The sequence below is a fragment of the Pelobates fuscus genome, chromosome 4, assembly GCF_036172605.1.
Source record: "Pelobates fuscus isolate aPelFus1 chromosome 4, aPelFus1.pri, whole genome shotgun sequence".
In the NCBI taxonomy this organism is placed as follows: Eukaryota; Metazoa; Chordata; class Amphibia; order Anura; family Pelobatidae; genus Pelobates; species Pelobates fuscus.
The window spans coordinates 387,317,475-387,334,301 of NC_086320.1; the positions used below are offsets into that span (position 1 = coordinate 387,317,475).

The 16,827-nt window shown below is 42.3% G+C and overlaps 1 protein-coding gene across 2 annotated transcripts in view; it reads right to left on the reverse strand.

Annotated features, from left to right (window-relative positions):
• Nucleotides 1-16,827, reverse strand: part of ABCB8 (ATP binding cassette subfamily B member 8) — a 73,353-nt gene that overhangs the window by 19,845 nt on the left and 36,681 nt on the right. For both annotated transcript variants that reach the window (XM_063452910.1, XM_063452909.1), the window contains one exon: nt 20-117. In XM_063452910.1, coding sequence (XP_063308980.1) covers nt 20-117 — 98 coding nt within the window. The remainder of the gene's footprint in view (nt 1-19; nt 118-16,827) is intronic.

Below are 16,827 nucleotides of genomic sequence, written 5' to 3' on the forward strand. Positions count from 1 at the left end.
CCCAGGGTAGTTTACTCACAATTCAGGGCCACATTGGATAATCCTTGGAAGACAGCGATTCCCACACCCAGAGCCTCATTACACTGGCATGACCGATCCACCTCTGCGGAATACAACCTGGGAACAAGCAGACAGACCATAATAAATAGCTGCTTAGAGTCTGTGTGTTCTATCAATCTATGGATTTATATAGTGTATAAACAGAGCGAGTCCCGCTTCTATCTATCTATGGATTTATATAGTGTATAAACAGAGCGATCCCTGCTTCTATCTATCTATGGATTTATATAGTGTATAAACAGAGCGAGTCCTGCTTCTATCTATCTATGGATTTATACAGTGTATAAACAGAGCGAGCCCTGCTTCTATCTATCTATGGATTTATATAGTGTATAAACAGAGTGAGCCCTGCTTCTATCTATCTATGGATTTATATAGTGTATAAACAGAGCGAGCCCTGCTTCTATCTATCTATGGATTTATATAGTGTATAAACAGAGCGAGTCCTGCTTCTATCTATGGATTTATATAGTGTATAAACAGAGCGAGTCCTGCTTCTATCTATCTATGGATTTATATAGTGTATAAACAGAGCAAGCCCTGCTTCTATCTATCTATGGATTTATATAGTGTATAAACAGAGCGAGCCCTGCTTCTATCTATCTATGGATTTATATAGTGTATAAACAGAGCGAGCCCTGCTTCTATCTATGGATTTATATAGTGTATAAACAGAGCAAGCCCTGCTTCTATCTATGGATTTATATAGTGTATAAACAGAGCGAGCCCTGCTTCTATCTATGGATTTATATAGTGTATAAACAGAGCAAACCCTGCTTCCATCTATCTATGGATTTATATAGTGTATAAACAAAGCAAGCCCTGCTTCTATCTATGGATTTATATAGTGTATAAACAGAGCAAGTCCTGCTTCTATCTATCTATGGATTTATATAGTGTATATACAGAGCGAGCCCTGCTTCTATCCATCTATGGATTTATATAGTGTATAAACAGAGCGAGCCCTGCTTCTATCTACCTATGGATTTATATAGTGTATAAACAGAGCGAGCCCTGCTTCTATCTATCTATGGATTTATAGAGTGTATAAACAGAGCGAGTCCTGCTTCTATCTATCTATGGATTTATATAGTGTATAAACACAGCGAGCCCTGCTTCTATCTATGGATTTATATAGTGTATAAACAGAGCGAGCCCTGCTTCTATCTATCTATGGATTTATATAGTGTATAAACAGAGCGAGCCCTGCTTCTATCTATGGATTTATATAGTGTATAAACAGAGCGAGCCCTGCTTCCATCTATGGATTTATATAGTGTATAAACAGAGCGAGCCCTGCTTCTATCTATCTATGGATTTATATAGTGTATAAACAGAGCGAGCCCTGCTTCTATCCATCTATGGATTTATATAGTGTATAAACAGAGCGATCCCTGCTTCTATCTATCTATGGATTTATATAGTGTATAAACAGAGCGAGCCCTGCTTCTATCTATCTATGGATTTATATAGTGTATAAACAGAGCGAGCTCTGCTTCTATCTATCTATGGATTTATATAGTGTATAAACAGAGCGAGCCCTGCTTCTATCCATCTATGGATTTATATAGTGTATAAACAGAGCGATCCCTGCTTCTATCTATCTATGGATTTATATAGTGTATAAACAGAGCGATCCCTGCTTCTATCTATCTATGGATTTATATAGTGTATAAACAGAGCGAGTCCTGCTTCTATCCATCTATGGATTTATATAGTGTATAAACAGAGCGAGCCCTGCTTCTATCCATCTATGGATTTATATAGTGTATAAACAGAGCGATCCCTGCTTCTATCTATCTATGGATTTATATAGTGTATAAACAGAGCGAGTCCTGCTTCTATCTATCTATGGATTTATATAGTGTATAAACAGAGCGAGTACTGCTTCTATCCATCTATGGATTTATATAGTGTATAAACAGAGCGATCCCTGCTTCTATCTATCTATGGATTTATATAGTGTATAAACAGAGCGAGTCCTGCTTCTATCTATCTATGGATTTATATAGTGTATAAACAGAGCGAGCCCTGCTTCTATCTATCTATGGATTTATATAGTGTATAAACAGAGCGAGCCCTGCTTCTATCTATCTATGGATTTATATAGTGTATAAACAGAGCGAGCCCTGCTTCTATCTATCTATGGATTTATATAGTGTATAAACAGAGCGAGTCCTGCTTCTATATATCTATGGATTTATATAGTGTATAAACAGAGCGAGCCCTGCTTCTATCTATCTATGGATTTATATAGTGTATAAACAGAGCGAGCTCTGCTTCTATCTATGGATTTATATAGTGTATAAACAGAGCGAGCCCTGCTTCTATCTATCTATGGATTTATATAGTGTATAAACAGAGCGAGCCCTGCTTCTATCTATCTATGGATTTATATAGTGTATAAACAGAGCGAGCCCTGCTTCTATCTATCTATGGATTTATATAGTGTATAAACAGAGCGAGTCCTGCTTCTATCTATCTATGGATTTATATAGTGTATAAACAGAGCGAGCTCTGCTTCTATCTATGGATTTATATAGTGTATAAACAGAGCGAGTCCTGCTTCTATCTATCTATGGATTTATATAGTGTATAAACAGAGCGAGCTCTGCTTCTATCTATGGATTTATATAGTGTATAAACAGAGCGAGCCCTGCTTCTATCTATCTATGGATTTATATAGTGTATAAACAGAGCGAGCCCTGCTTCTATCTATGGATTTATATAGTGTATAAACAGAGCGAGCCCTGCTACTATCTATCTATGGATTTATATAGTGTATAAACAGAGCGAGCCCTGCTTCTATCTATGGATTTATATAGTGTATAAACAGAGCGAGCCCGGCTTCTATCTATCTATGGATTTATATAGTGTATAAACAGAGCGAGCCCTGCTTCTATCTATCTATGGATTTATATAGTGTATAAACAGAGCGAGCCCTGCTTCTATCTATGGATTTATATAGTGTATAAACAGAGCGAGCCCTGCTTCTATCTATCTATGGATTTATATAGTGTATAAACAGAACAAGCCCTGCTTCTATCTATCTATGGATTTATATAGTGTATAAACAGAGCGAGTCCTGCTTCTATCCATCTATGGATTTATATAGTGTATAAACAGAGCGAGCCCTGCTTCTATCTATCTATGGATTTATATAGTGTATAAACAGAGCGAGCCCTGCTTCTATCTATCTATGGATTGATATAGTGTATAAACAGAGCGAGACCTGCTTCTCTCTATCTATGGATTTATATAGTGTATAAACAGAGCGAGCCCTGCTACTATCTATGGATTTATATAGTGTATAAACAGAGCGAGCCCTGCTTCTATCTATGGATTTATATAGTGTATAAACAGAGCGAGCCCTGCTTCTATCTATCTATGGATTTATATAGTGTATTGTAGCGGAGAGCCGATCTTGCACAGCTATTCTCCACTAGAGATTCCAGTGAGGCTCAGGAACAAGGTGATGTTAAGTCCATAGGCAAGGTTTCCAGCAGGTAAAGTAATACAGCAGTATCCCCATCGCAATCCCAATAACTGGACGACACACAGTTTCAGGAGTAGACTGACTAGCTTTATTCCACAGTTCCTTATAAAGCCCTCTCCCATGCAAGGGAGGAGGTTCTAACACTTAAGACATTATCCAATCTCTAAGTAGTAACCTCCCACAGATCTCCTCCCCTCCTCTAGCATCATAATCCCCTTATTGTGTACACAGTTTTCCCCGAGTTTTGGATGTACCCTAAATACTTGGGGTACATCCACAAATCCAACATCCCCAGATAGCTCTATTCTGGGGGACCAACATACTTAAAAATTAGCCCATTCGGATGAATGGTTCGTGAGATATGGGGTTCCAAAGATTTGACCGACCGCATGGGTAAAGTATCCGAAAACAGTTCCATGCATTTTGGCCCTGCGGTCGGTCACAAACAAGGGAATGAAAACAGGCGAATTGCCTGTGTTATAGAGCCTGGAGAGGGTTTGAATGAATTCCCTTGTTTATGGGGCTCTTTCTACCGAACGGCGGGTCATTCGGTAGTTTCCATACGAATTTCTGGAAGTATGGAGGTCTCAGCGGTGTTTGCCTAGTCAAGTGTCCGATTTTAGTTCCAGACACTTGACGGCAAAACACCGCTGTTCGGTAGTTTAAGATGGCCGCCGCCACGTGTTTGTTTCCCGAATGGCGGCCATCCAGAGGACAAAGACCACACTGCACTGATTGCCAATTACCTGTTTGCAACATTGTTGCAAACGGTAATTGGAGGCACACTCATTCCTGGGTGGTCTGGTTGTTCGGTAGTTTCATTCCCTTGTTTTATTTGAATGATTCTACCGAACAACTAGAGGAATACAATTCTTTACATACATTTAACTGTCATTATACCCGGATACCATGCTTTCTATACATGTACATACACATTAAACCAGCCATATGACCAAATACACTTATTCTCATACATGTCGTGGGACAGCCCGGTACCAATCCGCTACACTGCTCCCCCTTGCCCACAAGCCGGCATACACAGTCTGATCCAACACGGATCGGCTTGGGGATGTCCGGGGGCTCACGGATCATTTCTCTAAGTCAGTTTGTCTTGACAACCCGTCAGCATTTCCATTCTGCTTACCCGGCCGGTACTGGATATTAAAGTCAAAAGGCTGTAGCGCCAAACTCCAGCGCAGCAGCCTGGCGTTGTCTCCAGCCACCCGGTTCAGCCAGACTAACGGGTTGTGATCCGTGAGCAAGGAAAAGGGCTGTCCATATAAATAGGGTTGTAGCTTCTTTAGGGCCCACACCACAGCCAGGCATTCCTTTTCGATGGCGGCGTAGCTTACTTCTCGAGGTAACAGTTTGCGACTGATGTAAGCCACTGGATGTTCCCCGCCATCGGCCCCGACTTGACTCAGTACTGCCCCCAATCCAAACATAGAAGCGTCTGTGTGAACAAGAAAACGTTTAGTTGGATTGGGAGCTGCCAAGACAGGGGCATTTATCAGTGCATTTTTCAATTGTTGGAATGCCTGCTCACACTCCGGGGTCCAGTTTACTTGGCGGGGAAGGTTCTTACGGGTCAGGTCAGTGAGGGGTTTGGCCAGGGCGCTATAATTGGGAACAAACTTCCGGTAATACCCTGCTGTCCCTAGAAACGCTAAAACCTGGGTCTTAGTCCTAGGGGTGGGCCACTGGGCTACAGCCTCTACTTTGGCGGGTTCGGGTTTTTGTTTACCGCACCCTACTCTATGTCCCAGGTATTGTACCTCAGCCATGCCGATACTACACTTGGCCGGCTTCAAGGTCAGACCTGCTTCCCTTATCCTATCTAGTACAGCTCCGATGTGAGCTAAGTGTTCCTGCCACGTATTGCTAAAAATAGCAATATCGTCCAGGTAGGCACATGTATAGTCCTGGAATCCATCTAGGAGTCGATCCACCATCCTTTGGAAGGTGGCTGGGGCGTTTTTCATCCCAAATGGCATGACCTTAAACTGGTACAAGCCAAATGGGGTGACAAAGGCCGACTTCGGGATGGCGTCTGGGGCCAGGGGGATTTGCCAATACCCTTTACACAAGTCAATAGTGGTGAGGTATTGGCCCCTGGCCATTCTGTCCAGTAACTCGTCTATCCGGGGCATCGGATAGGCGTCAGATACAGTCTTCTCGTTCAATCTCCTATAGTCCACGCAGAAGCGGGTCGTACCGTCTCGCTTTGGTACGAGGACTACAGGAGATGCCCAAGGACTGTCTGAGGGTTCAATCACCCCCAGTTGGAGCATTTCGTCGATCTCCTTACGCATGTTTGCCCGTACCGCTTCTGGAATGCGGTATGGCGTCTGGCGCATGGGTAGTTGCCCTGGGGTCTCGACCCGGTGAGTTGCCAGAGGCGTGTATCCAGGTACATTAGAGAACGTGTCGCGTTTCTCTTCCAATAGTTGCTGTACCTCGATCCGCTCCTGTGGGCTCAGCCGATCTCCCAGCGTAACCTCCCCTAAATCTCCGGACAGCTGCCCATCCCCCAGCAAATCGGGGAGGGGTAAGCTGTCAAACTCTTCCGTGTTAGGGGCACAGATGGCGGTTACCTCCTCAGTACGCTCGTGGTAGGGCTTCAGCATGTTCACATGGAGCATGCGTCGCCCCCCAGTCCCTGTGCAGGGGCCGATAATATAGGTGGTATCGCATCTTTGCTCCACCACCTTATATGGGCCCTGCCAGGCGGCCTGTAACTTATCATGTCGGACAGGTTTTAAAATTAGTACCTTCTGCCCGACCTGAAAGCTACGGTCCCTGGCTCCCCGATCATACCATGTACGCTGGCGGGTCTGGGCCTCCTGAAGGTTTTCCCGTACCGTCTTGGTCAACGCTTCTAGGCGGTCCCGAAAGGCCAACACATATGGTAGGATGGGAGTGCCATCTGTGCTCCGGTCTCCCTCCCAATGCTCTCTAATAAGATCCAATGGGCCTCGGACCCTCCTTCCAAACAATAATTCAAACGGGGAGAACCCTGTGGATTCCTGCGGCACCTCCCGGTATGCAAATAGGAGGTGCGGCAGGAATCGTTCCCAGTCCTTGTGGGTCTCTGCGAAGGTTCGGAGCATCTGCTTCAAGGTACCATTGAATCGTTCGCAGAGCCCGTTCGTCTGGGGGTGGTAAGGGGCGCTGATAATAGGCTTAATGCCACAGATCCTCCAGAGGTGTTGGGTGAATTCTGCGGTAAACTGGGTACCCTGATCCGAAATAATCTCCCTGGGTAATCCCATCCGGGAGAATATCCGCATGAGGGCATCCGCGACCGTCTCAGCGTGGATGTTGGTCAGAGCCACTGCTTCTGGATACCTGGTGGCATAATCTACGACCGTTAAAATATACCGTTTTCCTGACGGGCTAACTTTATTGAGGGGGCCTATCAGATCCACCGCTATTCGGCTAAAAGGTTCCTCTATTATGGGTAAGGGGTGAAGTTTAGCCTTCCTGCGATCCCCCCTTTTTCCCACTCTCTGGCAGGTATCGCAAGTCGTGCAATATCTGCGTACTTCCTGGCTAATCCCTGGCCAGAAGAAACTCTGGGTTAGTCTGTACCTGGTGCGACTAACCCCTAGATGTCCGGATAGCGGAATATCATGCGCTATCCGGAGTAATTCAGCCCGGTACCGCTGGGGTACCACTAATTGTCTCCTCGCTATCGGGTCTAACCCCGTAATCTGTTTGGTTGTTTCCCTGTATAAAAGTTGTTTATCCCAGATAAACTTCTCTCCCTCCGCCCCGGGGGAACCCGTGCCAACCTTGTCCCTATACACCTGAAGCGTGGGGTCTGTTGCGACTTCAGCTACAAATTCATTAGGTGGAGCCCAGGGGACACATTCTAGAGGGGGGGTAGGGTTGCTTACCTGGACCTCCGGCAGTGTGTTGTGGTCCTGGGTGCGGGCCTGTTGTCGGGTGACTACAGGGTTGACCTCTCCTGTGGTGGGTGACTGGGGCTCAAAAGCAGAAGTGAGCCTCCCCAGATCGTTCCCCAATAAAACCTCCGCCGGTAAATGTGGCATCAACCCCACCTCCACTTCCCCTGCCCCCGCTCCCCAATGTAAATGTACCCTTGCTGTAGGTAGCCGGTACACTGCTCCCCCAGCTACCCGGACGGCAACAGTTTTGTTCAGTTTTGCCTGATCTGAAATCAGGTGGCTCTGTACCAAAGTGATGGTGGCTCCCGAATCTCGTAATCCCCGGACTGCTGTACCATTCAGATATACCGTCTGTCGATGGTGCCGTAGATTATCCACATTGGCCTGGACCGGATCTGCCTCGTGCAGTACCTCCCATTGTTCCACAGTAGTAATGGGGACTGCGGAACCATATGGGGTGGTGACTAGGTCCTGGTAGTGGTGGGCTGCGGCCGCCCTGGGTGGAGGTGGGCCTGGACGAATCCAGGTGGAACGGTCCCGTAGCTGTGGGCATTCCCTTTTATAATGTCCCCACTTCTGGCAGTGATGACAGGGGCCAGCGGTGGGTTGTCGGAACCGGGGCTGTGCAGCGGGTGGTGGAGGTGGTGGTAGCGGTCTCGGTGGAGCTGGGGTGTAGTTGTTTCCCCCGAATGTTTTAAAGGTTGCTTTTGGAGCTGCAGGTTTTTGTGACCTGCGTGCATCCAGGTAGTCATCCGCTTTCCTAGCCGCCTCGGTAAGGGAAGTAGGGTTTCTGTCCCTTACCCATTCCTGGACCTCATTGGTTACTCCCTCATAGAACTGCTCCATCAGCAACATTTGTATTACATCCTCCATAGAACGTGCCTTGCTAGCTTGCACCCACCCGAGCGCTGCCCCCTGTAATCGGCATGCCCACTCTGCGTGCGAGTCCTTCTCTGTTTTCTTTAGATCCCGGAACCTCCGCCGGTATGCCTCGGGTGTTATAGCATACCTGGCGAGTATAATTTCTTTCACTTTACTGTAATTCCTTATTTCGTCATTAGGTACAGTCCGATATGCCTCTGCTGCCCTCCCGGTTAACCTTCCGGCCAAAATAGGTACCCAGTCCTCTGCGTTAATTTTATGCAGTGCACACAGTCTTTCAAAGTCTTGCAGGAAAGCGTCTATATCTTCCTCTGCCTCCACATATGTTTTAAAAGCCTGGTATGGTATTTTAGGCTTACCTTCCTGTGGCACATTAATTGCAGAGCTTTGTTCTGGTGCCTGTGTCCTTAGGATGAATTCTTGTACCTCGGCCATTGTCCTGGTAACAATTTCTGTTGGGGGGTTTTCCCCATAAAAGGATAGCCTGAACTGAACCTGCCTCTGGAATTCCGATCCTTGTGGTGTTCCTCCCGGCTCCCTCTGTGCCGGAACTGAATCGCCCTCCATTCTGTACTCTGCCATGAGTTCTGTAACAAGTACTGCTTTCTTCTTATTGCTGGCTTGTATACCCCTTGCCTCTAGGAGGTCCTTTAGCGTGGAGCGTTTTAGCGCAGAAAAATCAACCTCCATCCGTACTCCATTTACGCTTGTTCCTCTGTGAGTTTGGATCCCAGCGCTGCCAACCAATGTAGCGGAGAGACGATCTTGCACAGCTATTCTCCACTAGAGATTCCAGTGAGGCTCAGGAACAAGGTGATGTTAAGTCCATAGGCAAGGTTTCCAGCAGGTAAAGTAATACAGCAGTATCCCCATCGCAATCCCAATAACTGGACGACACACAGTTTCAGGAGTAGACTGACAAGCTTTATTCCACAGTTCCTTATAAAGCCCTCTCCCATGCAAGGGAGGAGGTTCTAACACTTAAGACATTATCCAATCTCTAAGTAGTAACCTCCCACAGATCTCCTCCCCTCCTCTAGCATCATAATCCCCTTATTGTGTACACAGTTTTCCCCGAGTTTTGGATGTACCCTAAATACTTGGGGTACATCCACAAATCCAACATCCCCAGATAGCTCTATTCTGGGGGACCAACATACTTAAAAATTAGCCCATTCGGATGAATGGTTCGTGAGATATGGGGTTCCAAAGATTTGACCGACCGCATGGGTAAAGTATCCGAAAACAGTTCCATGCATTTTGGCCCTGCGGTCGGTCACAAACAAGGGAATGAAAACAGGCGAATTGCCTGTGTTATAGAGCCTGGAGAGGGTTTGAATGAATTCCCTTGTTTATGGGGCTCTTTCTACCGAACGGCGGGTCATTCGGTAGTTTCCATACGAATTTCTGGAAGTATGGAGGTCTCAGCGGTGTTTGCCTAGTCAAGTGTCCGATTTTAGTTCCAGACACTTGACGGCAAAACACCGCTGTTCGGTAGTTTAAGATGGCCGCCGCCACGTGTTTGTTTCCCGAATGGCGGCCACCCAGAGGACAAAGACCACACTGCACTGATTGCCAATTACCTGTTTGCAACATTGTTGCAAACGGTAATTGGAGGCACACTCATTCCTGGGTGGTCTGGTTGTTCGGTAGTTTCATTCCCTTGTTTTATTTGAATGATTCTACCGAACAACTAGAGGAATACAATTCTTTACATACATTTAACTGTCATTATACCCGGATACCATGCTTTCTATACATGTACATACACATTAAACCAGCCATATGACCAAATACACTTATTCTCATACATGTCGTGGGACAGCCCGGTACCAATCCGCTACATGTATAAACAGAGCGAGCCCTGCTTCTATCTATCTATGGATTTATATAGTGTATAAACAGAGCGAGCCCTGCTTCTATCTATCTATGGATTTATATAGTGTATAAACAGAGCGAGCCCTGCTTCTATCTATCTATGGATTTATATAGTGTATAAACAGAGCGAGCCCTGCTTCTATCTATCTATGGATTTATACAGTGTATAAACAGAGCGAGTCCTGCTTCTATCTATCTATGGATTTATATAGTGTATAAACAGAGCAAGCCCTGCTTCTATCTATCTATGGATTTATATAGTGTATAAACAGAGCGAGCCCTGCTTCTATCTATCTATGGATTTATATAGTGTATAAACAGAGCGAGCCCTGCTTCTATCTATGGATTTATATAGTGTATAAACAGAGCAAGCCCTGCTTCTATCTATGGATTTATATAGTGTATAAACAGAGCGAGCCCTGCTTCTATCTATGGATTTATATAGTGTATAAACAGAGCAAACCCTGCTTCCATCTATCTATGGATTTATATAGTGTATAAACAAAGCAAGCCCTGCTTCTATCTATGGATTTATATAGTGTATAAACAGAGCAAGTCCTGCTTCTATCTATCTATGGATTTATATAGTGTATATACAGAGCGAGCCCTGCTTCTATCCATCTATGGATTTATATAGTGTATAAACAGAGCGAGCCCTGCTTCTATCTACCTATGGATTTATATAGTGTATAAACAGAGCGAGCCCTGCTTCTATCTATCTATGGATTTATAGAGTGTATAAACAGAGCGAGTCCTGCTTCTATCTATCTATGGATTTATATAGTGTATAAACACAGCGAGCCCTGCTTCTATCTATGGATTTATATAGTGTATAAACAGAGCGAGCCCTGCTTCTATCTATCTATGGATTTATATAGTGTACAAACAGAGCGAGCCCTGCTTCTATCTATGGATTTATATAGTGTATAAACAGAGCGAGCCCTGCTTCCATCTATGGATTTATATAGTGTATAAACAGAGCGAGCCCTGCTTCTATCTATCTATGGATTTATATAGTGTATAAACAGAGCGAGCCCTGCTTCTATCCATCTATGGATTTATATAGTGTATAAACAGAGCGAGCCCTGCTTCTATCTATCTATGGATTTATATAGTGTATAAACAGAGCGAGCCCTGCTTCTATCTATCTATGGATTTATATAGTGTATAAACAGAGCGATCCCTGCTTCTATCTATCTATGGATTTATATAGTGTATAAACAGAGCGAGTCCTGCTTCTATCCATCTATGGATTTATATAGTGTATAAACAGAGCGAGCCCTGCTTCTATCCATCTATGGATTTATATAGTGTATAAACAGAGCGATCCCTGCTTCTATCTATCTATGGATTTATATAGTGTATAAACAGAGCGAGTCCTGCTTCTATCTATCTATGGATTTATATAGTGTATAAACAGAGCGAGTCCTGCTTCTATCCATCTATGGATTTATATAGTGTATAAACAGAGCGATCCCTGCTTCTATCTATCTATGGATTTATATAGTGTATAAACAGAGCGAGTCCTGCTTCTATCTATCTATGGATTTATATAGTGTATAAACAGAGCGAGTCCTGCTTCTATCCATCTATGGATTTATATAGTGTATAAACAGAGCGAGCCCTGCTTCTCTCTATCTATGGATTTATATAGTGTATAAACAGAGCGAGCCCTGCTACTATCTATGGATTTATATAGTGTATAAACAGAGCGAGCCCTGCTTCTATCTATGGATTTATATAGTGTATAAACAGAGCGAGCCCTGCTTCTATCTACCTATGGATTTATATAGTGTATAAACAGAGCGAGCCCTGCTTCTATCTATCTATGGATTTATAGAGTGTATAAACAGAGCGAGTCCTGCTTCTATCTATCTATGGATTTATATAGTGTATAAACACAGCGAGCCCTGCTTCTATCTATGGATTTATATAGTGTATAAACAGAGCGAGCCCTGCTTCTATCTATCTATGGATTTATATAGTGTACAAACAGAGCGAGCCCTGCTTCTATCTATGGATTTATATAGTGTATAAACAGAGCGAGCCCTGCTTCCATCTATGGATTTATATAGTGTATAAACAGAGCGAGCCCTGCTTCTATCTATCTATGGATTTATATAGTGTATAAACAGAGCGAGCCCTGCTTCTATCCATCTATGGATTTATATAGTGTATAAACAGAGCGAGCCCTGCTTCTATCTATCTATGGATTTATATAGTGTATAAACAGAGCGAGCCCTGCTTCTATCTATCTATGGATTTATATAGTGTATAAACAGAGCGATCCCTGCTTCTATCTATCTATGGATTTATATAGTGTATAAACAGAGCGAGTCCTGCTTCTATCCATCTATGGATTTATATAGTGTATAAACAGAGCGAGCCCTGCTTCTATCCATCTATGGATTTATATAGTGTATAAACAGAGCGATCCCTGCTTCTATCTATCTATGGATTTATATAGTGTATAAACAGAGCGAGTCCTGCTTCTATCTATCTATGGATTTATATAGTGTATAAACAGAGCGAGTCCTGCTTCTATCCATCTATGGATTTATATAGTGTATAAACAGAGCGATCCCTGCTTCTATCTATCTATGGATTTATATAGTGTATAAACAGAGCGAGTCCTGCTTCTATCTATCTATGGATTTATATAGTGTATAAACAGAGCGAGTCCTGCTTCTATCCATCTATGGATTTATATAGTGTATAAACAGAGCGAGCCCTGCTTCTATCTATCTATGGATTTATATAGTGTATAAACAGAGCGAGCCCTGCTTCTATCTATCTATGGATTGATATAGTGTATAAACAGAGCGAGACCTGCTTCTCTCTATCTATGGATTTATATAGTGTATAAACAGAGCGAGCCCTGCTACTATCTATGGATTTATATAGTGTATAAACAGAGCGAGCCCTGCTTCTATCTATGGATTTATATAGTGTATAAACAGAGCGAGCCCTGCTTCTATCTATCTATGGATTTATATAGTGTATAAACAGAGCGAGCCCTGCTTCTATCTATCTATGGATTTATATAGTGTATAAACAGAGCGAGCCCTGCTTCTATCTATCTATGGATTTATATAGTGTATAAACAGAGCGAGCCCTGCTTCTATCTATCTATGGATTTATATAGTGTATAAACAGAGCGAGCCCTGCTTCTATCTATCTATGGATTTATATAGTGTATAAACAGAGCGAGCCCTGCTTCTATCTATCTATGGATTTATACAGTGTATAAACAGAGCGAGTCCTGCTTCTATCTATCTATGGATTTATATAGTGTATAAACAGAGCAAGCCCTGCTTCTATCTATCTATGGATTTATATAGTGTATAAACAGAGCGAGCCCTGCTTCTATCTATCTATGGATTTATATAGTGTATAAACAGAGCGAGCCCTGCTTCTATCTATGGATTTATATAGTGTATAAACAGAGCAAGCCCTGCTTCTATCTATGGATTTATATAGTGTATAAACAGAGCGAGCCCTGCTTCTATCTATGGATTTATATAGTGTATAAACAGAGCAAACCCTGCTTCCATCTATCTATGGATTTATATAGTGTATAAACAAAGCAAGCCCTGCTTCTATCTATGGATTTATATAGTGTATAAACAGAGCAAGTCCTGCTTCTATCTATCTATGGATTTATATAGTGTATATACAGAGCGAGCCCTGCTTCTATCCATCTATGGATTTATATAGTGTATAAACAGAGCGAGCCCTGCTTCTATCTACCTATGGATTTATAAAGTGTATAAACAGAGCGAGCCCTGCTTCTATCTATCTATGGATTTATAGAGTGTATAAACAGAGCGATTCCTGCTTCTATCTATCTATGGATTTATATAGTGTATAAACACAGCGAGCCCTGCTTCTATGGATTTATATAGTGTATAAACAGAGCGAGCCCTGCTTCTATCTATCTATGGATTTATATAGTGTATAAACAGAGCGAGCCCTGCTTCTATCTATGGATTTATATAGTGTATAAACAGAGCGAGCCCTGCTTCCATCTATGGATTTATATAGTGTATAAACAGAGCGAGCCCTGCTTCTATCTATCTATGGATTTATATAGTGTATAAACAGAGCGAGCCCTGCTTCTATCCATCTATGGATTTATATAGTGTATAAACAGAGCGATCCCTGCTTCTATCTATCTATGGATTTATATAGTGTATAAACAGAGCGAGCCCTGCTTCTATCTATCTATGGATTTATATAGTGTATAAACAGAGCGAGCCCTGCTTCTATCTATCTATGGATTTATATAGTGTATAAACAGAGCGAGCCCTGCTTCTATCCATCTATGGATTTATATAGTGTATAAACAGAGCGATCCCTGCTTCTATCTATCTATGGATTTATATAGTGTATAAACAGAGCGATCCCTGCTTCTATCTATCTATGGATTTATATAGTGTATAAACAGAGCGAGTCCTGCTTCTATCCATCTATGGATTTATATAGTGTATAAACAGAGCGAGCCCTGCTTCTATCCATCTATGGATTTATATAGTGTATAAACAGAGCGATCCCTGCTTCTATCTATCTATGGATTTATATAGTGTATAAACAGAGCGAGTCCTGCTTCTATCTATCTATGGATTTATATAGTGTATAAACAGAGCGAGTCCTGCTTCTATCCATCTATGGATTTATATAGTGTATAAACAGAGCGATCCCTGCTTCTATCTATCTATGGATTTATATAGTGTATAAACAGAGCGAGTCCTGCTTCTATCTATCTATGGATTTATATAGTGTATAAACAGAGCGAGCCCTGCTTCTATCTATCTATGGATTTATATAGTGTATAAACAGAGCGAGCCCTGCTTCTATCTATCTATGGATTTATATAGTGTATAAACAGAGCGAGCCCTGCTTCTATCTATCTATGGATTTATATAGTGTATAAACAGAGCGAGTCCTGCTTCTATATATCTATGGATTTATATAGTGTATAAACAGAGCGAGCTCTGCTTCTATCTATGGATTTATATAGTGTATAAACAGAGCGAGCCCTGCTTCTATCTATCTATGGATTTATATAGTGTATAAACAGAGCGAGCCCTGCTTCTATCTATCTATGGATTTATATAGTGTATAAACAGAGCGAGCCCTGCTTCTATCTATCTATGGATTTATATAGTGTATAAACAGAGCGAGTCCTGCTTCTATCTATCTATGGATTTATATAGTGTATAAACAGAGCGAGCTCTGCTTCTATCTATGGATTTATATAGTGTATAAACAGAGCGAGTCCTGCTTCTATCTATCTATGGATTTATATAGTGTATAAACAGAGCGAGCTCTGCTTCTATCTATGGATTTATATAGTGTATAAACAGAGCGAGCCCTGCTTCTATCCATCTATGGATTTATATAGTGTATAAACAGAGCGATCCCTGCTTCTATCTATCTATGGATTTATATAGTGTATAAACAGAGCGAGCCCTGCTTCTATCTATCTATGGATTTATATAGTGTATAAACAGAGCGAGCCCTGCTTCTATCTATCTATGGATTTATATAGTGTATAAACAGAGCGAGCCCTGCTTCTATCCATCTATGGATTTATATAGTGTATAAACAGAGCGATCCCTGCTTCTATCTATCTATGGATTTATATAGTGTATAAACAGAGCGATCCCTGCTTCTATCTATCTATGGATTTATATAGTGTATAAACAGAGCGAGTCCTGCTTCTATCCATCTATGGATTTATATAGTGTATAAACAGAGCGAGCCCTGCTTCTATCCATCTATGGATTTATATAGTGTATAAACAGAGCGATCCCTGCTTCTATCTATCTATGGATTTATATAGTGTATAAACAGAGCGAGTCCTGCTTCTATCTATCTATGGATTTATATAGTGTATAAACAGAGCGAGTCCTGCTTCTATCCATCTATGGATTTATATAGTGTATAAACAGAGCGATCCCTGCTTCTATCTATCTATGGATTTATATAGTGTATAAACAGAGCGAGTCCTGCTTCTATCTATCTATGGATTTATATAGTGTATAAACAGAGCGAGCCCTGCTTCTATCTATCTATGGATTTATATAGTGTATAAACAGAGCGAGCCCTGCTTCTATCTATCTATGGATTTATATAGTGTATAAACAGAGCGAGCCCTGCTTCTATCTATCTATGGATTTATATAGTGTATAAACAGAGCGAGTCCTGCTTCTATATATCTATGGATTTATATAGTGTATAAACAGAGCGAGCTCTGCTTCTATCTATGGATTTATATAGTGTATAAACAGAGCGAGCCCTGCTTCTATCTATCTATGGATTTATATAGTGTATAAACAGAGCGAGCCCTGCTTCTATCTATCTATGGATTTATATAGTGTATAAACAGAGCGAGCCCTGCTTCTATCTATCTATGGATTTATATAGTGTATAAACAGAGCGAGTCCTGCTTCTATCTATCTATGGATTTATATAGTGTATAAACAGAGCGAGCTCTGCTTCTATCTATGGATTTATATAGTGTATAAACAGAGCGAGTCCTGCTTCTATCTATCTATGGATTTATATAGTGTATAAACAGAGCGAGCTCTGCTTCTA